Below are 23063 nucleotides of genomic sequence, written 5' to 3' on the forward strand. Positions count from 1 at the left end.
TCCTCTCTCTTTCCCATCTTTCCTTTTTTTTAAGTGAGGAGGGGGCCTCTGAAATATCAGGGGTTTGGGCCTCAAACTGGAGACCCGAGAAAGTTCATGCATCAGATTCGCTCCTCCCTGGCAGTGGGCAAACATGGAGGTGAAAGTCTCACCTACATGGCTTATTTGTTCTGTGCTTCATTTTCTCATATCAAAGTCTGATGCTAACGCCTATTATGTTTCCCCCACAACAAGTGGAAACTGTCCATATGAGTTTCTACTGCCGCATAACAAAAGACCCGCAACCTTAGCTGGGTAGTTCTGGCTCGGGATCTCTCATGAGGTTAAGCAGTTGGCTGGGGCTGCAGTCCTCTGAAGGCTCAGTTGGGGAAACTCATTTCCAAGCTCACTCTCCCATGGCTGTTGGTAGGAGGTCTTCCTTCCTCACCACCTAGGCCTCTCCACAAGCTAAGTGTCCCCACTCATGGCAGCTGGCCTCCTCGGAAGGGTGATCCAAGGGAAGAAGAGAGCCCAAGGCAGAAGCCACAGCTTCTGTAGCCTCCACTGCAGCTTTCAGCATCGCACACTGACCCCAGTACAGTGTGGGAGGGTACAGTGTGTACAGCAGGATGTGGAGATTGCAGGGGGCCACCTGGAGGCTGCCTCCCACCACATCCCAAGATTAAAGTACTTCATAGGAACACAGAGTGTCCCAGGGGGCTGTGGGCGGCTGTGCATCAACTCACAAAGTTCTGATTATGCCTGACTTTTGGGGGAGCCCTGGAGAGCCTGATAGGAGGCCCACAGGGATAGTGAACAGGAACAAAAGGCCCTTATTTCACTTGCTCATTGAGTGCACATTAGGGAATACTTATACCAAAAATAATAGTGATTATTCCTGAGGATAGTAGAACAACTTGGGAATCTGGAGTTGGGGTGTGTGTGTGTGTGTGTGTGTGTGTGTGTGTGTGTGTGTGTGTGTACTTCCGGGGTGTTTTCAAGTTGTCTTCTTTGAGTATGGATAACTTTTGAAATTAAAGCAAAAATGTCTAAGGACAGTGAGTTCGTCTGATTCTCAACAAATGGTGCAGTGACTGAGCTTTGGAAATGAGAAAAGGCTCTCTGAGAACCAAGAAGAATCCTCATCCGGGATGAGAGGCCCAAGGGGAGGCAGAAAGGGAAAGAAAACATCGAGGCGCTTCCAGGTTATGAGGTGGGGACCTGCCACCCGTGAGCCTGTCCCTCCCCTCCCCACCAAGTGGCCAGGGGATGCCAGGCAGGATGAGGAGACCCAGGGTATGAGCTCCAGGACTCATGAGCAGCCCCCTGCATGGCAGCTGGGTCAGCTGCCCTTAGTGAAGGTGTCAGGTGTGACCGGGGCTGAAGAGGGGCTCAGGTGGAAGTGGGTGAGTGTGTAGTGGCCAGGACAACCCAGATCCTGGAAGGGGCCTAAGAACAGGCTGCAGCTTGAAGGTGATAACACAGTGCCTGGAAGGCAGCGTGAATACCAGAAATTTCCCCCAAGAGTGTGTGCAGAGCATCCCCTCTTCCGTCCTTCAGTGGTCACTGTGAAAGGAGTGTCATTTGAAATGTCAGAGTTGGGAGGAGCCTTAGATTTATCAGGATCCTTCCCTTTGTCTCATAGGTAAGAAATAAACACCCAGAGAAGGAAAGCGTCTTGCTAAAAGTTACACAGCACTGAAGGTGGCCAGCTCCAACTCTCAAGACCTGGCAGATAAAAAAATGGTTGACTTTTTCTGTGTGGCCCAGAAGCATAGCTAAGTGCTCATGGTGAGAGTTTCAAGAAGGCAGATTTTCATCTCAATATAAAGAAGACGTTTCTAATGAATATAGCACAGTGGTAAGCTAGAGTTGCCTGGAAACATTTAAGCGAAGGCAAGCGTGTGTCCCAGGAACCAGAGCCTTAGGAAGAGCTGGTGGGATAAATTTCCTCCTGTACCGTTACAACTTTGGATGCAGCTGAGAGCAGCGCAGCCGCCGCCCTCTGCTGGTGGAATGGCGGCAGCACAGCTCTGCCTGCTTGGCCACTATGCTATGCCTCTGGCTCCGGTAGGCTTTGCACGTAACAAGCAACCCTTTGGGGTCTAAGGGCTCCCTGATGAGAGGACTTCAGGGAGGCAGTAGGGGGATAGCCCCTGTACATATGTGCCAGAAAGGCGAGACGGGTCAGCAGAGTGCCCCACCAGTGTCTGATGTAGAGTGAATCCAGTAAACTGCACTCAGGTAACTGATGTGTGCCCTGTGTCTTCTTGGGGTGACCTTACTGCCCCTTGTTGGGAGTGGCACCTCCAAAACTGGCAGGGCTGGGACTGGAGACTGAGTGTCTGGAAGCCTGGGCGTGGCCCTGGGCATAGCATCATCTACTATTTCCTGCATGGCCTTGAACAAATGCCTCTCCTCTCTGGGTCTATACTGCTGGTAGGTGGAGGGGCAGGGCCCCTGACTGCCAGAGACAGGCTCGTGGATAGGGGCTCCCCTGTAGGACACAGATAGTTCTGAGGTTAAGAGTTCACAGTGACCCTAGTCACCTCATCCTCTTTTTTTCTCCCCCTCTCCAACCTTTCCACCAGTGTCCTCGTGCTCTTTTCCCCTTAGTTCTGCCTGTAGGAAAGTTCCCAGAGCTCATTCAGAATGAGTAGACAATGACCAACAATATCTCCTACCACTCTGCTCTAATCAATAGTGTCTATATGTAAAGAGCTGTGAAGTGTAAGGAATGAATCCCTAATCGTGGAATTTCAGAGCTGAGAGAATCAGAGTTCTTTTTATAAAAAGGTAGCAAAATCCTGTGGTCAAGAAAGAAGGAGGAGGTCTTTCCCCCTCCCTTTGGTACTGGTCAGACCACAGGCTGGAAGTACCGTATTGTTCTCAACTCCGTGAGCCATACTTTAATTGGGAACTAGAGCAGAAGTTGATCTGAAGAAGGCAGCCAGGATGCTGAGAATACCTCTGATCCAGCATAAACGGGAGTGTTCGTATCCCCCTTCAGTCTGCTCTGGAGTTCCCCTTCCAGGGTCTGCCTTTTGCTTTGCTGTCCGTCCTCGGTGAGGATTTCTCAGTAACTGAAGGGAAACGAGCTTGTGCCAATTCCCCATCCTCGATGAGTTCCCCCTCCCCCTGGGCCTACAGATCTGTCTCTTCCTCTAACTCACCTTCCCAGGGGAAGAAAGCATAAGCTTCTGAGGCTGGAACGGCATCTTCTAGATGCAGGCAGGGTGTCGTGATGTCTGGAAAGACCCAGGGACTTGGGGGGAGGGTGTATAATCCTAGTGGTGGTTTCAGCTCTGGCACTTCTTTGGTGAAAAAAACGTTTCACTTTTTTGAGCAAGTCAGTTAACCTTTCTGAGCCTTTGTTCTCTCATTTCCAAAATTAAGAAAATAATGCCTCCTGCAGGAGAGTGGTGAGATTCAAGTAAGATGTTAATAAACATGTTTGTAAACCGTAAAACCACGGTTATTAATAGTGTAATACACACATACAGATACATAGCACTTGTGAGATAGCTTTCCCTGTGTGACCTTAGGCAAGTCATCTGTAAAATGGAGACTATAGCAAGTTAATACATATTTAAGGTCTTTAGATATGTATTCCCTGGTAGTTCAAAGGTTAAAGCGTCTGCCTGCAATGCGGGAGACCCAGGTTCGATCCCTGGGTTGGGAAGATCCCCTGGAGAAGGAAATGGCACCCCACTCCAGTACTCTTGCCTGGAGAATCCCATGGACGGAGGAGCCTGGTGGGCTACAGTCCACGGGGTCGCAAAGAGTCGGGCACGACTGAGCGACTTCACTTGAAGGTCCTTAGAAAGCACAAATACATAGTAGGTGTTCTATAAATGTAAGCCATTATTATATTTCCTGGGAAGAATTCACTTACTCATCAGTTTTTGCTGAGCCCCTTCTATGTGCCAGGCACTGTTGGAAGCAGTGGGGACCCAGCAGAGAATAAAACAGACAGAATTCTGGCCTTTGTGGAACCTATGTTCTAGTAGGGGAGACAGAGAAGTAAATCGTAGCGTATGTAACTAATGCTAGGAAGAGAAATTAATTAAGGAAGATGACAGAGGTGTGGGAGGAAGGAGGGGATTATAACTTTAAATAGGGTGATCAGGGAATCTGATTGGCTCAACACTTGAATTAGATGTTCATCTTGATCCAATCAGCTGAATGTACATGTGTATTGGGAGGGTGGGGGAGGGGAAGGAGGGGAGGGACAGATCAGAGAATCTGTTTGGCTAAACTTGAAGTATCAATAGATGTTCGTTCTGATCCAGTCAGCTTTGTATGTGTGAGTGTGAGTGTGTGTTAGGAATTAACATAGCTTTGAGCCTCAACATCTGTGGGTAAAAGTCTTGGTAAGGGAGTCATTGTGAGCTAGGTAGACACTCCAAGGGAGGACCCTGAATTCAAGTGGCGCCGCTTCTCCTCCTCCTGGCCCACCTTGGCCTTTAACTAGCTGCAGGTCATTGTCTTCAGCTTTCAGGACTGCGGGGTCAGAGGGTGACGTTTCCCCTCCCCTGGGCCTGCCTCCTGCCTCCATGGCTGGAGGACAAGGTCTCCTCCAACATCACGTCAAGTACAGACCCCGGTCCTCTGACTCCACTGGCCACAGGGTCTTTGCAGCTAGACCTGAGGCTGGACCGGACCAGGGGCTTCCTTCCCCTCCCAAGCAGAGATCAGGTTCCATGAAAACCCTTGCCTCCCGGGGCCCAGTGAGGACCAAAGGCTTGGCCAGGGAGACTGAGCTCAGCCTTCGGAAACTGACAAGAGCCTCCACTTTGCACTCCGAGTGCCACTATCCCTTCCTGAGGCCGGTCATGCACTTGACACCCCCCAGGAGATGCTCAGCACCCATGCCGCTGCTTGTGGGTTAACCCCTCGCCACCCAGTCTGGGCAGACCGTCAAGCCAGGCATGGCTGAGGGCTCCGCAGTGCAGAGTGTGGGTTCTGAAGGATCAGGAAGCCCAAATTTCTACACTGATGGAAGCCCTCTCTGCCGTCCCCCACACAGAGCCCCCAGAACGTGGCCATGGGGCCACTGGACAACCTGAGTGTGCCAGGGATTGGCAGGTGGGGCAGCCAGGGCCAGGCTCAGAGGAGCGGCCCACACCACCTCCCATGCGGAGCCTCCAGACACACAAGTGCCACTCACCTAGCCCCAGGCTTTCATGACTGCATCCCCCAGTGCTCAACCCAGCCCAGGCCTCCCATCCCATTTATCTTTTGAGAATTAGAGTAGCCCCAAGTCAATGGAAAGATAATGGATCTGGCTAGAAGCCAGATGGCAGGCATAAACAGGGGGTGTGTTCCCCTCCCTGCCCCTCTGACAGCCCAACTCAGCTTGACAAGAGGAGCTGAAGAGCAAAGCCCTGCCCTGGCCCTCCAGGTGGGTGAGAGAGGGTGTGCACCTTCCTGGAAACGTCACCTGCTTCTCTCTGTAGCATTCATTCAATCAATATTTATCAGTAGAATCTACTGTGTGCCTGGCACTGTGCTAGGTGTTGTGGTTACAGCAGTGAGAAAAACACGTTGTCATGGAGCTGACATTCAGAGAAAGGATTCCATCTCTAGGTGGCCAGTGGCAAGCCCAGGGAGGGTCCTTGTCTCTGTCTGATGAGCGTATGGGTGGAGGTTCAGCTTGTCACCATAGACAGAGCTGGAAGGACCCTGAGGTTTCAGTTCTGTTCACCAGTCACTTCTGAGCATGCGTGCTGGGTGGGACTGTGCTAGGCCTGGGCTATGAGGATGGGTTAGACACACACCCAGCCCTGGATGGTAGGGGGATGGAGCCATGAGATACAGCACAGGGCAGCGGAGGGAGTGTCCGGGGCGGGGTTGCTGTGCAGAGCACAGGGGTAGAAGGGGAGTGCAGACCCTCATTTTGGAGATGATAATGATAACTGATATCGATTGAGTGCTTAGTGCCAGGCACTGTGCTGCGTGAGCATGCGTTTATTGTCATGAGGAAATTTAAGCCCAGGAGGAAGCAACTTGCTCAGTCACCATCAGTGAGAGCAGAGTCGAAACTGGACCCCAGAGCCTGAGAGCTTAAAGTGCTGCAGTAGGCTCCTTCTCCCACAAGCCCAGCTCCAACCCCTGAGGATCACCAGCCTGCACGGATTCAGCCAGGAGAAGGCTTGGAGAGGGGGGCATCTAAGGACCGGGCTGCTCACTCACTATTTAAAGGGAGTTTTCCAGGCCACTGAGGTCCCAGGGCCACTGCCTTGGAGGCGGTGCGTCCCTTTCTTGGTCTCTTAGGTGTCCCTGATGGAGCAAGGCTGAGGGGCTGAGCCAGAGGCCCGCTGCTCTGCCCGTGCATTTCACAGCTTCCAGGGGCCAGCGGCAGCCCAGGGCTGAGCCTTGGCGGTGTCTGAGCACGGGAGATGGCAGGCGTTGGGCCTCCCTCTGCACAGTCGGCAGGCTCTTGGTGGACGGTGGGTTCACTCAGCGGATAAGGCGGAGGAGTGGTCCAGCCTGGGGGAGGTGGATGCCTCTCCCGCCGCTGACAGAAGCAGCGCCGGTGCAACTGCCAGCACGAGGCTGGGGAGTCACTCCATCTCGAGTACAGACCTGACCTTGTGCTTGTAGCCAGAGGGCATAAGAAGCATGTCTCTCGTGTCTTAGGTTTCACTTTTGTCCCACACTCTGTTGAGAAACCTCCATGATTATCTCATCTAAGATGACGGTACTGATAATCTCCAACAACCATGAAACAGAGCAAACACAAGGCAGTACTAAGTGAAGGGGCAGGGCAGCATCATGGCTAAGCCCAGAGCACCGCAGAAGGCTCTACACCATGTGAATTGGAGTCCCTTGAGTTGTGCAGTGCACAACCCATGCAACTGTACAGGGGACCCGATGAGGCCCAAAGTTTATGGCATCATTAATTCATTCAATGAAACTTTACTGAGAGCCTACCATCAGTCAGGCACAATTCCAGACACTGGATTTACAGCAGAGAACTAGACCAAGCACTGCCGCTCAGGTAGATTACATTCTAACTCGGAAGTCACACAGACTGAGGCTTGAGTCCTGGCCTTACACTGTGTTAACTAATTTCACTGAGCTTCAGCTTCCTCCTCTGTAAAATGGACACAATGGTATGCACTTTATACAGTTATCTTGATAAATAATTGAAATAACATTTGGTTTCAGGCCTGACCTGTCGAAGGCCCTCAGTGATCACCAGTATTATCAAAAGTGGTGAGTTATGGGGAGAGCTGTGAAAGCTAAGGGGAAGGATGGCTAAGGCTTGCATAGGTCCAGAGGCCCAGCCTGGGAAGGACATGTGTTATGAGGAAGGTGGGGAGGGGAAGTGAGGCTGTCATGGGCCAGTGAGGAGCATCCTGTTTGGGGACCGTATTTTCCCAACTCAAGGGTTAGGACACATATGACCTGGCAAAGATGTTCTGTGTTTCTTCTAGATGTGAGAAGCAGTCTGAGAAAAAAAAACGTGGTCATCAAAATACTGGGATGTAGGAAGATTGCAGTATTTTATAAAGACCTGAGATACAATATTTAAAATTGAGAAGTATGACCCCCAGTAGTGTTGAAGAAACTGGTTGGTAAGTTGGTGGAGGGTGTGGAACAGGGTGTGTGAGTCCCTCAAGGGCCAGGCAGATGAGCTGGATCTAATCAAGGTAGGGACAAGGGCGCTGACTCAGTCTGGATCCCTAGCTGGCCATAAAAGTCACCTTTGATCTTCCTGAGCAAAAGAGGGTTCGGGGCCTTCATAGATCCAAGGGGCTGGGTGCTGGCAAATGGAACTGGAACACAAGTGAGCACCAAGTTAAATCAGAGCTTGGCCACCCTTGGCAGAAGGTCTGATTGGCCAAGCCCAGCTACATGTCCCTGCTTGCCAGCAGGGGACCCCAGGTCGGAGGAGCCCCATTTCAGCTCTCACAATGGGAGCTGAGGCACTGTGTCTCATCAGTGCAGCCCACAGCAGGAGCGTCCCCCAGATCAGGAGGGAAGCTTGGATGCCAAACTGCCACATTCATACAAATGGTTACAACCATGGAAAGTTCTGGAGGAGCTGCACAGTGCAAATCATTATATTAATAGAATGCCGATGTCACAGTGGGGTTTGGGAAAAGGCTGGCACGAAGGAGAGCAGCTGGGAGAGTATGAGTGCCTGGAGGTGGGAGGCAGGGTGGGCCTGGAGAGGAAGGGGCGGATGTGAAGGTATTTGTGAGGATTAACTTACCCGAGGCCTCTGGGAATCTCCTGTGAATGCGGAGAGGTACCCAGGGGTCTCAGAGGCTTAGCAGACAGCTGTCAGAGCTCTAGGGAGTCACATGGCCCCAGGCAGACATTCAGACTTCATCTCATCCATGTCCAGCTCAGATCTCCAAGGATGTCAGGACTCAGGAGGGACACAGGAAGCAATTAACAATATCTGCCGGAGCCCTGACTCCAGGCTGCTGCCCCGTCCCCTGGAACAGAGCTGTAGCAATGCTCGCCAAACCCCGGGTGGATGGGCCCAAAATAATGGCCCCTGATGAATTTCCTCTCATTCTGCAGGAGAAATAGGTGTGTGGGGAGGTTGCAGGAAGAGCTTCAGGCAGAGGGATCCACCTCTCTGTCCTTTCTCCGTGGGCCAGACGGCAAATGGAAAGAGGGATTTTTGTCCTCTTGGCTCTGTGGCAGGGAGGAAGGACAGGGCTGGTGTGGACAGCCTCGAGATGGTGCAAGCACTCTCCTTTTCTCTTGCTTTTCTGACACCACCAGAGATTTGCTTTTCTGCCCATTGTAAAACTAAGGTTTCCCCCACAATTTGCATAGATGCTGTTTCGTATTTTTTTGCCAATTCTTTTACATTTCCAGTAGGCACAGATTTTGGCTCACTCCCCTTCTTCCCCACAGTGGGACACTGGGACAGGAAGGCAGGACTGGGGTGTGAGGGACTCTCCTCTCTGTGGTCCCCAGCCCCATTATACTTACGGCCCACGGGATGAAGCCCACACCCCTTCATGAGGCCAGCGAGTTCCTGAACCGTCTGAACTGGCCCTTCTCTGGTCTTTCTCTCCACTTATCTGGCAGGGACTGGTCCTTCTGTGTCGTAAGCATCCCCCGCGCCGTCCTTGGCTGTGTGCTATCAATCTTTTGGGCCTTCCACACTTCCTCTGGGAAGCCTTTCTGGATTTCAGAGCCTCAACTACTTGCTCCCCTCCTGCACTCCCACAGCCCCGGCATTTCCCCCACCGAAGCACAGCCCACCCTGCACCTTGTCTAGCTCTTTGTCTGTCTCTCCAGGAGACTGTGAACAGCCAGGAGACTGTGAACACCCCCATGACCCCCCTCAAAAACCCCACTCTGTGTAGACTCTTCAGGCACAGTAAGTTTGGAGTTTTCTTATTTGCTTTATGTTTTAGCATGGGGTTTTATCTTAATAAAAAGGGGCAAGTAATCAGGAAACTACAGGGACTAGTGTGAACACTGAGGTCCCAGGCATCCCTCTCCTCAACACACACACACTCACACTCACACTCACTTACACACCCACTATTACTCAGTTTTTTCCCATTTCAGCCTCAAGGAGTCTCTTATCTCTTCCCCTGGGGTCTGCCGCATGACACAGGCCAGGACCGAAGACAAAGGTGGCCTTATTACCTCTTCCTGCTGGAGCCTGGGAAAACCAGGTTCATCTCCAAGTGCTCAAATACATACCAGGAGAAGGAGAATTCCTTACAGTTCTTCCCCAAACAAACCCTCTACCCACCCTCCCCAGGGAACCCGCTCCCACCATTTTCCCCCAGAACATAAGCACGCATGCACACTAGGGATTTTAACTGGAAAAACCAGCAAACCCTTTCCAGCTTGAGAAACACAAAGATAAAAGACCGAGGGGAAATTTCAAAACAGGAAGTCATGAAGTTGGGAGGCTTCCTGAGGTCTCTCCATGAACTTTTGTCTGACAGGGTGACGGCCTTCAGAGCATCACAGCCTTTGTTACACACTCTGCCCTTTGACTGTGAATCTACCCCGAAGCTCAGCCCCAGACCTAGAATTTCTCAAGGTCAGAACAGCAGGATCCAGTATTATCTCCCAGCGTGGGAAAGGTTGAGAGATACGTCTGCTCCCTGGACGGTGTTTCCTGGGTGCTGAGGATGGGGAAGGGCATCCGGGCTGAGGGAACAGCGTGAGCAAAGACTCAGAGGTGGGACGCGGGCTGATAGTCATTCACCCAGCTCTAGTGCTTGTTATGAGCAGGGCACTAAATGAGGCTCTGAAGGCAGGGGGGCCAAGGTCACCAGCCTCGGGGTTCTCACAGCTGGGAGGCAGGGCTGAGCCAGGAACCAAAGGTTATCGGGTGGCGGGAGCGTTGGAGGTCGGGGGTGTGGAGAGTCACTCGTGTGGCATGAGCAGTAGGGTGGGCGATTGTATCAGGGCAGGGTCAGGCTGGGACCACAGCAGTTCTGATATCTCATAAGGAATTTGGCTTTGAAAGTCAAGATAGTAGGGAGAGTAGGGAGCCATTGAAAATTTCAGAGTGGGAGGCTTACTGCAGCAGAGCTGTACTCTGGAAAAACTAGACAACGGTATGTAAGCTGGATCAGAGAGAACTGCAGAGGGCAGACACTAGAGACAAGGGGCAAGTCGGTGGGCCCACTTCAGAAATCCGAGGACAGTCCTGTGAGCTCTAGCACGAACAAAGCCCTCCACCCAAAATAGAGCTCCCAGAGGACTGCCCAGGGGCCCAGACACCCAGGAGAGACCACCTCTGGGCTAAACGGCCTTCTCTAAAAATTTGCTGTGAACATGCACATCGATGGCCCACAGGGAGAAATGGACTGACCCATTAGCCTCCAGTGTTCTCCTTAGCAGGCTCTTATTTATTATACATATTATTTCAGATTAACGGGCTGAAGAGTGCAGGGCCCTGAAGTGTGGGACATGAGCCCAGGAAGTTCTGATTGGGATGGAGGGAAGGAAGGAGTGCAGTCGGAGGCCTGGGAAGAAGTGGTGTGGAGAGTAGTTTATATGGGGGGAAGGGGCATGTGTAAATGTGTGAGCATGCGTGCCTGTGTGTGCTCGTGTGCTGGGGACAGCCACTGGCAGATTGAGCACACCTGGGGTGCTGGTACCCACACTTTGGACCAGCAGTCCCCAACATTTTGGGGACCAGGGACCAGTTTCATGAAAGATAATTTTTCCCCAGACCAGGGCAGAGGGGAATGGTTTGGGGGTGGTTCAAGCACATTACATTTATTGTGCACTTAATTTCTATTATTATAACATGAGCCCCACCTCAGATCATCAGGCCTTAGATACTGGACACTGGGGACCCCTGCTTTGGACGAAGGACACACAATGCTTAGGCCCTGCTGAGAAGGCCGTGGTGGTACCCAGAGCTCTGGGGCTGCACAGTCTTGTTCTGGTGTCACCGCCACGTGGAGATGACCAGGAGCAAGTTCCCTTGGGTCACCCCTTCCCTGGGCATGAATAATTAGATAATGCAGGTGCGAGTGCTTTGTGAAGTGTCAAGGCTGAAAGCTGGAGGCCGAGGCCTCCTTCACACCCAGGAGGCTTGGACACAGGGGCCTGACTCCGCCCAGAGCTTTAGAGAGAAGGACTACATTGCCTAGTTTATAATAACTCTCTCACTAACGTCCACGTCCATCCAGAGAAGGGGAGACAGTAGTAGGCAGCCTACTCAGATAGTCTGGGACGCCTGGGGCAGCCCATGGAGGAGGGAGTGTGATGACAGAGGCAGAACGGTGGAGAGCCCAGAACATCTCTCCTGCAGAAGCTTGGGGTTCCGCTGTGAGCTCACCCGTCTCCTGGGTCAGGGTTATCTATTGCTCTGGGGCTTCTTTTAAATCGCACATCACCTGATGTGACCATTTTTCTTCCTGTTTGCTTTATCTGGACCTGCACTAAACGTGCAATGCTGTTTTTTGACTTCTCACCCCTGGCATCCACATCTAGCAACACCTACAATCTCTGCTCCTGTGCCAGAAGGAGTGAGCTTTGCAGGTACTTCCCTGAGGGCCCAGCGGGATATGGAGTCTTTAGGGTAGTGGCTCCCACACTTCACTGCCCAAGGGAATCAGTTGGAAATCTTTAAAATACACTGATGCCTGGCTCCCCCTTCCCAGACACTGGGATTAAATTGATACGGGATCCCTACCTGGGCACTGGAATTTTTAAAACTTTCCATGTGATTCTAAAACAAAAGCAAAGTTTGAGAACCACTAGGGTGAGGGAGAGGAAAGAGAGCATTGGGAAAGGGAGGGTCTTCAGGAGCAAGCATGATGGTTTTCACAACTGAGTTGCCAGTCAGTCCCTTCTGATAACCTTATGAGAAATTCTGAAGGCCTACTTCTGATTTATGACTTTCCCCCCTAATTTACGGATGTGAGAGTTGGACCATGAAGAGGACTGAGTGCTAAAGAATTGATGCTTTTGAATTGTGGTCCCGGAGAAGACTCTTGAGACTCTCTCAGGCCACAAGGATATCAAACCAGTCCATCCTAAAGGAAATCAACCCTGAACATTCATTGGAAGGACTGATGCTGAAGCTCCAATACTTTGGTCACCTGATGCGATGAGCTGACTCATTAGAAAAGACCCTGATGCTGGGAAAGATTGAAGGCGAGAGGAGAAGGGGTGACAGAGGATGAGATGATTGGATGGCTGCACCGACTCAGTGCACGTGAGTTTGAGCAAGCTCTGGGAGATGGTGAAGGACAGGGAAGCCTGGTGTGCTGCAGTCTATGGGGTCGCAAAGAGTTGGACAGGACTGAGCAACTGAAAAACAATCACCACTTATCTATACGCTGTTTTTAAAAATTATTCATTTATCGTTGGCTGTGCTGGGTCTTTGTGGCTGTGTGCCAGCCTTCTCTAGCTGCGGCGAGCAGGAACTGCTCTTCATTGTGGTACATGGGTTTCTCATAGTGGTGGCTTTTCTTGTTGCAGAGCACGGGCTCTAGAGCACAGCTTGAGAGCATGGGCTCAGTATTTGTGGCACATGGGCGTAGTTGACCCCTGGCATGTGGGGTCTTCCTGGACCAGGGATCGAACCCATGTCTCCTGCATTGGCAGGCAGATCCTTAACCCCTGGACCACCGGGGAGGCCCTCACCTACATTCTGAAATAGGAGGGCAGTGTAGCCGAGGTGCCTCAGAGCCAGACAGCACCCAGTGCAAATTGCAGCTTCTCGTTGCCCAGCTACATCACCGTCTGCAAATCATTCACCAGAGTGTGGTTTTCTCATCCATAAAATGGGTTGTTATAGGGGAGTTGTAGGATTTAATAAATTTTTTTTTTAAGTTTATATTGGTTAACAATGTTGTGCTAGTTTCAGGGGTACAGCAAAGTGATTCAGTGATACGTATACATGCATCTATTTTTTTTTCCAATTCTTTTCCCGTTTACGTTATTACAGAATATTGAGCAGAGTCCCCTGTGCTATACAGTAGGTCCTTGCTGGAGTTACTAAAACTTTGTAACAAGACTTACATAAAATAATGTATGCTAATTGCTAAGCACGAGACACTGTAAGCACTTGTCAAACGGTCTTTATCGCCATCCTCGTCTTTTTCATTGTTATCTCCAGTGATGCCATCCCCATGAATTGATGCTCATCCGCATCTTCTGTCCTGGTGTGCCAGAAGCTAGGCCCTCTGGTTGCAGGTATGCCTGGCTTCATACAGTAAAATGGGCAGCCAGGAAGAAGCAGAAAGGGATTTGCCCAGGGTCCAGGAATCTGGGAAGCCCGGAGAAGCCAAAGGGCACGTTCAAGGTCATTCGGTTGATGAGGTGGCCTGAGACCAGGTCTAGAAAGCCTGCCTCCTGCTCACTCTTTTCTTTCTGCCTCACTAAGCTGATTCTCCAGGTAAGAAAACATTTTGCTTCTGTGTACAAAATTCAGCTTTGCAACCATGGGAAATTCTAGGAAGCTGAAGCTGCAATGCAGGTTGTTTTGAAAATGTCTCAGTCAGTTCACTGGGTTCAAATAAAGCCTGGACTGGGGCCCAGGGTACCCGCCGTTCCCCTGGCAATCTGCTGGGTGAGCTACACCGTCCAGCCTCTCCAAGGGAGAGCCTGGCCTGCCTGCACACATGCACACACACACACACACACACACGCTGAAACATATTTTCAATTAGCTATATAATTTTATTCACTTTCAAGGATCTTATTTTCCCCTAAACTATCTGTGTGGCAACAAGTGAGTAAAGAAACCTGTATGAGCAAACCATATCTATGTTCCACCAAAGCTTCTGAAACATGTAAATCTGGTCAGTATGAGCCTGCATCTTATTTCCTTAAGACTTGCTTAACTGAAACCAGAGAGGGATAGTTTTCAATCAAATCTATGGTGATCATCTCCCACCTGGGGTATCAGAAACAAAACACTATGGTGAGTGTGTGTGTGTTTTAAATGATATTTGTATTTTATTAGAAATTATAAATGTTCATTGCATGAAAGTGAGAAAAACTAACATCCAACTAATGAGAGATTGTCGCTATTAACATTTTGATGCATTTTCTTACAGACTGTTGTTTTTTTAATAGCTAGGGATCACTTTAGGTATAAACTTGATTCTGACTGTTTCACTTACCATTAGCCCTTGAGCAATTCCCATGTCATTAAATATTTTTTGAAAATATGATTTTAAGTGATTTCATAATAGTCCATTATATTGGCATCCTAAAATTCATTTCCGCAATGTACCATTGTTGAGCTTTTATTTTTGTTCCTTCTTACAAATAACCGGGCAGTGAATGTCTTAGTATGCATCCCTGTTCATTTCTCTGGGATGCATTCCCAAAGTGGAGTTATTGATCAAAGGCTAAGAAACTTTTAAAAGTCTCTGAGGGAGTTTCCTGGTGACCTAGTGATTAGGATGCAGTGTTGTCACTGCCACGGCCCAGATTCGATCCCTGGTCTGGAAACTGAGGTCCCACAAGCTGCGTGGCACGGCCAAAATATAAAAAATACATAACGCAAATAAAAACGAAAGTCTCTGTCCTGTGCTGTGCTTAGTCACTCAGTCGTGTCCGACTCTTTGCGACCCCATGGACTGTAGCTCACCAGGCTCGTCTGTTCACGGGGGTTCTCTAGGCAAGAATACTGGAGTAAGTTTCCATGCCCTCCTCCAGAGGATCTTCCCAAGCCAAGGGTCGAACCCAAGTAGCCTGCATTGCAGGCTGATTCTTTATCGTCTGAGCCACCGGGGAAGCCCAAGACCCTGTCAAATAGATCTGTGGGAAATTTGCCCTGCTTGGCACTCCCAGCCCCTCCCAGCTCTGTCTTTTGGCAGCTCAGGAATATTTGAGCTGCAGCCTGATCTCCAGCTGTGGGCTCCTCCTTGAGAAGACTCAGGGTGCACGACCCCTGCCATCTGACATCGAAGGTCTGTCCCGACTGGATTTGTCCTTCAAGGTGGCCAGGACAAGGCCTGCCCTAACAGCCTGAAGATCTCCCCAGTGATTAAAGACATCGTGTAACAGGCACCCCCTCCCCACCCTATGCAGCAAGATTTCTGTCCCAGCTCTGGTGAGGCTCAAGCTCCTTTTGAGGTTCAAATGGCAGGTTAGACCCCAGGACCCTGGGGAACCCTCCTGCTGGAACAATTCTGTGAGCTGACCATCTCAACAGTGATTCTGAAGTTATGAAACAGTGAGAAACTTTGACTTCACTCCTTAGAAGCTGTTTGTGCTGTGCTAAGTCACTTTAGTTGCGTCCCACTCTGTGCAACCCTATGGACTGTAGCCCACCAGGCTCCTCTGCCCGTGGGACATGCAGGCAAGAAGACTGGAGTAGGTTGCCATGTCCTCCTCCAGGGAATCTTCCTGACCCAGGGATCAAACCCCTGTCTCTTACATCTCCTGCGTTGGCAAGCGGGTTCTTTACCACTAGCGCCACCTGGGAGAAGCTCTTTACACAACTATTTTCTCAGATATAAGCTGGGGTTGCTATGAGGATTAAATGTGATGGTGTCTGTAAATTAATATGTTTGATTATATTGCTATATTAATAATAGCTATTAGTGTTGCCATGGGCACAAGTATGAGACGGCAGTGTTGGGTTGCCATGAAGAACCAGATCTGCATTTGGTCTCTAGCCACACCTGCATCCAGAAAGTAGAACAGAAAACAGAGGCATTTGAAGGGTCTGGGGAGAGGATTGTTCACATTTATTACAAATTCAGGAAAACAATTTCAGAACAAGCTTCCTTTAGAACACCTGATACATGCATTTTATTTGTTCTTTGTCAGGTCTCTAAGAGTAATAATTGTACAGGGGGTCACGAAGTCTAATAGTACTGAGGCCTATAACACTGCAAGGGCTGTGCTGGGGTGGGCTTACACCAGCTCATGTTTAAATTTTTGTTTAATTTTTGCATGTTGTTAAATTTTTAGGAGTTTTCCCTGCCACTTTTTAAGCACGATCATTACAATTTACGCAACTTTCAATTAAATGAATTATGTTAAAAACAGAAGTACTAAATATTAAAAATTTATTTCTTCCTAATTATTTTACTACTGTCTGGTGTGCTGCTGTCTCTTTTTTCCTAATAAATGCATCTTATTTATTTAATTTATTTATTTCCTGGCTGTGCTGGGTCTTTGTTGCTACACACGGATTTTCTCTAGCTGTGGCGAGCGGGGGCTCCTTTCTAGCTGCGGTGAGTGGGCTTCTCACTGCAGCGGCTTCCCTTGTTGCAGAGCACGGGCTCTGCATGGACAGGCTTCAGTAGAGGCAGTACACCAGCTTTGGTAATTGCAGCACACAGGCTCAGTAGCTGTGGCTCCTGGGCTTGGTTGCTCCTTGGCCTCTGGAATCTTCCTGGACCAGGGATCGGACCTGTGTCTTCCTCATTGGCGGGTAGGTTCTTATCCCCTGTCCCCACCAGGGAAGCCTCCCAAGTCTCTTTTTACTCTGCTTCTGGTGATAGCACCGTGGTAGTTTGAAATGATGGGCACTTGCCACTGAAATTGGCAAATGTTCCAAACCAGGGCCTTTCTTTCCTGGAAAATCAGTTGTTAAACGCTTGCTAGCACACCAGGCCCTGTCCCCTCAATCTTTACTCTACTTTGCTACACCCCTTATTTCCTACTCCTTAGCTGCTTCCAGTGTTTTGAGCTGGGTCTTTTTGTACTTCTCTTTGTATTTCTTAATGACATGCTTTCTCTTCAATGTCTTGATTTTTTAAAATCTTAGACATTGTCTATTGACTTCCTATTATGGAAGATGAGGATCTGGCTCTCTAGCAGCTCTGTCTCCTGTCTTAACTCTACACACACACATTTTTCCTACCTCTGCCAGCCCAGTATATTATAGCACAACTCATGTTTAAATAAACATTCAGGATTTACATTATTGAAAGTGAAAGTGAAGTCGCTCAGTCCTGTCCGATTCTTTGCGACCCCATGGGCAGTAGCCTGCTCCAGGCTCCTCCGTCCATGGGATTTCCTAGGCAAGAGTACTGGAGTAGGTTGCCATTTCCTTCTCCAGGGAATCTTCCCGACCCAGGGATCGAACTCAGGTCTCCCGCACTGTAGACAGACGCTTTACCATCTGAGCCACCAGGGAAGTCCATGTTTAAATACACATTCAGGATTTACATTAGTACCACAACGTAAATATTGTCCATAAGTCATTATCACTATGATTGTATAAGCTTTCTTATGCAGTTCTTCTCCTGGTGTTAATAATTATATTTTAAAATTTGCTTGATTTCTCTATATAACTGTGGTTTTCAAACTTTTCTTCTTAGTAATGAATCTTGTCTTTCAAACAAAATTTAGGGAATTCCCTGGCAGTCCAGTGGTTTAGGATTCAGTGGTTTCACTGCCGTGGGCCAGAGTTTGATCCCTACTATATAAAACAGAAAAATTCAGAGCTGCCAATTTGAAAAGAGGTCCCTCCCATTGAGGATGCTGTGTACAGCTGAGCAGGTTCTGCACTGCGGAACTCTGCGGGTCACCATTTACGAGAACAACAATGTGATTCAGCCATGAAAATCAATGTTAACCATCCCTTTGGGGAAGGCATCCATTTTGAAAAGGGAAGTCCACCTGGAAGGATATGCTCTGTCAGGATGGTGCATGGGTGCGAGCTCAGTTGTGTCTGACTCTTTGCAACCCCGTGGACCAATAACCCAGCATGCTCCTCTGTCCATGAGATTTCCCAGGCAAGAACACTGGAGTGGATTGCCATTTCCTTCTCCAGGGGCTCTTCCTGACCCAGGGGTCGAACCCGCACCTCCAGCCTCTTTTGCATTGGCAGGTGGGTTCTTTACTATTGCACCACCTGGGAAGCCCACCCACCCCCCACCTCCCACCCCCCAGTGTAGAAACTTGACCTCTCCCCATTCTGATACACTCCAGTGATGTGGCTTCACCTGTCCCTCCAGGACATCACCTGCAGGCTGCTGACCAGAAGCTGCTGCTAGCTGCTGGCTACCTATTGACTGATTCAGTGCCCCTGAGATCCGCCTGGGTACCGAAAGCTAAATGCAGACAGCTTTACTCAGGGCAGCCTTCAGGATCAGATGTAAGGAGAGAAGGCTCTGGCAGAGAGCGCGTGAGCCGTGGAAACAGGTGATGCAGGGCCTGTCAGCCCGTGGACATCAGAGCTGGAGGAGGGGAGTTGGCCAGCAATAAGCAGTGGGGTTCAGCTCGGCTTTGAGGGTCACCCCTGTGTGGGAATCCTAGCTTTGCTTTCAGCTGGGTGACCTTGGGCAAGTTGCTTAACGTTTCTGGGCATTCATTTCCTCATGCCTAATTCCCAGGGCTTTGTGAGAGTTAAAGAACCTACTTTGTAACTCTAGTAAATCCTAGGGCCATGTGTGGATCAGTCTGCTCAGAGTCTCAATTAAAGAAACATAGTCCAACAGCCTAAAAGTAATTGAAAAGGGTGTTCCAGTTCATATCGTGTCCCTCATAAGATGCAAAAGGGGATCCCATTCTTAACTGAGAGCCATATTCCCCAAATCCTTTTCCTTAAATCTCTTATTTCCCCCAGGATACAGTGTCAATGAAGTTCTCCCAAGTACAATCTCTGAGGCCTTTTTCTTCTCTCTCTTTCTCTGCCTCATGCCTCACCCTCCATAGCACTGCCATTGCTGTGTTATAAAAAAAATCAGACAACCTGGAGATAGACATTCAGACAAGAAGTGGGTGGGGAAGAGGTTACGGCAGGACACACACTCTAAAATAACTCTTGCCCCATCACACTGGTGAACTATAAGGCACGTGTAGCAGGGGCTTGCCTGAAACTGGTTGATTTCCTGCTTATTCAGTTGAGGAATATAACGAGGGTGAGGTTTGACCTGCCTCAGGTGCCTCTGATCACTGTTAGCTGATGGGCAGTGACTGGGAAAACCCTTCCAGATTCCTCCACACACCAAAAATCTCATGTTAACCTGGGGATGGAGACACAGCCTCTGTCTCCAATTTCTCCTCTCTTCCACCTTTGCAGCCAGTAGGCATGGAACTGCCCCTCACCCCAACTCCCCTTGCTCCATCTTTTGTGGACTACATCTCCACTGCAGGATGTCTTTCAAGTCATGTACTGAGCACCTACTGTTTGCCAGACTTGTAAGTTGCTGGAGATTCAGAGACAAGGCGGTCCTCAGTTGCTCATAAACAGACAGAAGCAGACTGCAGTTCTTTGCGATGGTGCCTATAATAGAGGGAAGCACAGAATACAGTGAGCTCACCGAGGAGGAGTGCTTAATTCTTTGAAGGAAGACTTCCTGGAGGAGGTGTCATCTAACCTGTATGATAATAACTAGTATCGGGTATGGGGCATTCACTATGATGATAATCTCCACGCTAAGTACTTTGTTAAGCACATTCGCTCATTTAATCTTCGCAGCAATACTAATGAGGAACCTCTCTTATGACAGCTGCACTCTCAAGCTTTCCAGCTGATTTTATATCCACGTGTCTGAAAATAAAGTTGCTGAAGCAGTGAAAAAAAGAAAGAAAGGAAATGAGGAAACCGAGGCCTAGAGAAGTTCGTTGACTTTCCGAAGGCCTCTGAGCTCAAAAGCGGCAGAGCTGTGATTCAGACACAGGCCTGTGTGGTTCCAGAGACGGTGCTTTCAGCCACAGGGCACCGGGCACACACTGAACAAGCATGCGCCGCATCTGGGAACAGCACCGTTCACTTCCCAGGCAGATTAACGTGCGCGTGTGCCCCGAGATTCAGACCTCTCCACCAATTGCCAGAGCGGCAGGAAAGAGCCGCCTCTTGATCCAAACCTGTCCGGGTCAGCTCCCCCTAGAGATGGGGCGGAAGTACAGACATACGGCCCACGAACTGCCAGCGCTGCTGCCCACCAGGCTTTGGTGGTTCAGGTGGATGGGTACATCTTAACTTTAGATGTTTTCACTTGAGGAAGGGACAGCTTTCTCTAAGCTGCACTCAGATGTCGTGTGGACCAGCATGACCCCATCCACCCTGCTCTGGGACCCTCCCACCACCGTTCAGGGTTGGGAGGATGCAGCCGCAGGGCAGTCTGGCCCAGCTGGATGCAGGGATCCAGAAACATTAGTGGACCCTCTAGGACCTTCTGGCTCTTCTTTTGGGTCATCCCAGAGCCATCAAACTAATCCCCTCTCTCTTCTCTTTCCTTCTCTCTCCTTGGCAGACGGGCAGGATCGAACCCAACTATCCCAAGGTCTGCGGCCACCAGGGCAATGTGCTGGACATCAAGTGGAACCCCTTCATCGACAACATCATTGCCTCGTGCTCAGAGGACACGTCGGTGAGCAGGAGGGGTGTTCCCCGGAGAGGGTGGGTGCACGGGGATGCCTCCGTGCTTCCTCCTGGAGGCCTTCCTCCCTAAATTCCCTCCTTCTCCCTTCTTTGCCCCTCTTCTGCCCTCTTGGTCATCCCTTCGGCTAGCCCCGAGACAGGAAGTGAGGAAGAGGACAGGGAGCCAGTCCATGAGCTGTATGGCAGGTCTGCTGCCTTTACCGTGATTTCGTTCAGAGGTGTTGACTTTGTAGGTGAGAACAGAACAAAAAGATTAAATCTGTGATTTGGCACTCATCTGTGACCACAAAAGGAAAAGGATCAGAAGAGGAATATGGGCAAGGAAGAAGGGGAAAGGGGGAGAAATGGATGCGCCATGAGCAAAAGAGACCCTGTTCTTGCAGGCTGGGTAGTTTCGTCCTCTGTGAGCCATGGTTTTAGGGAGGGACACTAGGCTGAGGTTTGTCATGACTTGTCCAAGGACCCACAGGGGTGGCCCAGGATTTGAACACCATGCATCCTACCACTTAATGAGGAGAAAGAAGAAATAGGGGAAGGAAAGTAAGGAGGAGGGAACAGGGAGACAGAGGGAAGGAGAAGAGAGAACAGGTTGGAGGGATGAGATGGAAGACAGGAGGCAGATAATTTGGAAAGGGGAGATAAAGAATTCAGGGAGAGCAACATGTGAAGCTGCTTTCTGGTCGCCCTTTCCCCAGGCTCTGCTGACTTGCACACGTGGAGGCAGAGTCAGGTGTTGGCAGCAGTGTCTGTGTTTCTGGAGAAGGGCCCCAGGCCTTTATTCAATTGCCCTTCAGCAATGTCAACACACCAGCCTGGGAGCAAGACGGGGTTTCAGAGCCTCAGCTGAGCTGGCGAGGAGGGGCTGCTCCAGCCCCTGGTGTTCCCAGATGAGGGAAGATCAGACCACAAGCATCTCTCTAGTCCTCACTGGCATAGTCTGGGGACAGGTCATAGACTCCCAGGATGTTGGAACTAGAAGGAACTTTGGTGCTCATGTCTTCTGTCTTTCCAGACTGGCCTGAGAGCTCATGGCCTTTTGGTTCTGAATCCCAAGCATCCACCACAGAGCCTAGTACCTAGTAGATGCTTAGTAGGTTGGCTGGGATGGTTGGTTGGATGGATGGATGAATGGATGGACAAACAGATGGCTAGCTGAATGGATCTTTGGATGGATGACTACACTGATGCATAGATCTCTGAATGGATGGATAATGGATAGATGGATGGATGGAGGGAAGGAAGGATGACAGATGAAGGTGAATTGAATAGAAGGATAAATGAATACATGAGAATGAATGTAGTCCATCTCATGAATTATCCAAAGAAAAAGATTCACAGCAAATAGTCCCCATTGGTTAATAAATTAGGGGGTAGGGAGGAGGTCAGCTGGCACAGTGTCTAGTAAAAGGGAGTGCTGCGGAGGGAGCTAATAGAGTAGAATGGGCTTGACCAACTCCTAAAAGTCAAAGCCCTGAGTCAACTCAAGAGGATTCCTGAGAGCAGCAGCATCAGGGGCAGGGCACAGCATAAGAAAGGAGGGCAAGAATTTGTGATGGGCACAGTCCATCAGGTTCGGTTACTTTCTGCAGCAAAATGGAGACGGTGACTGGGCAGGAAGGGAGGCTGTGAACGGAGGTCAGGAGCAGAGAGGGAAGGCTTGGGACGCCAGGGTGAGCAGCTGAACTTTGAAGTGAGACTTGTGCTTCTCAAGCCATCTGAACAGGAGCCCCTGCATCTGTGTGGCGTGGAGACACTGAATGCTCTGGGGTCAGGGAAGGAAGGGCCTGGATGGGTCACAGCGGCTTTGTGGAAGAAGTAGAACTCCAGCCAGCTGGGCTGGTGCTGGAATGTGGCTCAGCAGAGAGAAAGGGAGTACCCAGGAGCAGGGTATGACTTGTGTACATGTTGAGGGTATAAAGAGAAAGAACATGGGGCTTGGGGCCACAGGGGGAGAGGAGTTGGCCCGGGGCTGCTCACCAGAGAGAAGGGGATTAAGTCTCCAGAAAAGAGAGGAACTAAGCTCTCGCTCTGGCTGCCAGTCCAGCCAGTTCATGTCTCTGACCCTCCCCAGCCTCAGGGCCAGAGGTCTTGGCATTGGAGTCAATACTCCCCCTGCCCCTGCCATGACTGGAAACAAGCCCCTCCTGGAGAAGGGCACACCAAGGGCCCAGGATCACACAGGGGCTACGTCCCAGACGGACCTGGAACCCAGGTCTCCTGACTCCCAGCCGGAACCTGAGTAACTACCCACAGCCCTGGCTTTAGGTGAGGAAACTGAGGCTCAGAGCCTGGAGGAGCTGACAGTTCAGATTCATCTGAC

General features: G+C 50.1%; 1 protein-coding gene across 7 annotated transcripts in view; it reads left to right on the forward strand.

The window, feature by feature from the left end:
- The window catches only part of CORO2B (coronin 2B), a 149709-nt gene that overhangs the window by 102382 nt on the left and 24264 nt on the right, over positions 1-23063 (forward strand). For all 7 annotated transcript variants that reach the window (XM_004010265.6, XM_060418893.1, XM_042252092.2 and 4 more), the window contains exon 3: positions 20616-20732. In XM_004010265.6, coding sequence (XP_004010314.4) covers positions 20616-20732 — 117 coding nt within the window. The remainder of the gene's footprint in view (positions 1-20615; positions 20733-23063) is intronic.

This window comes from Ovis aries, chromosome 7 (assembly GCF_016772045.2).
Source record: "Ovis aries strain OAR_USU_Benz2616 breed Rambouillet chromosome 7, ARS-UI_Ramb_v3.0, whole genome shotgun sequence".
Lineage (NCBI taxonomy): Eukaryota > Metazoa > Chordata > Mammalia > Artiodactyla > Bovidae > Ovis > Ovis aries.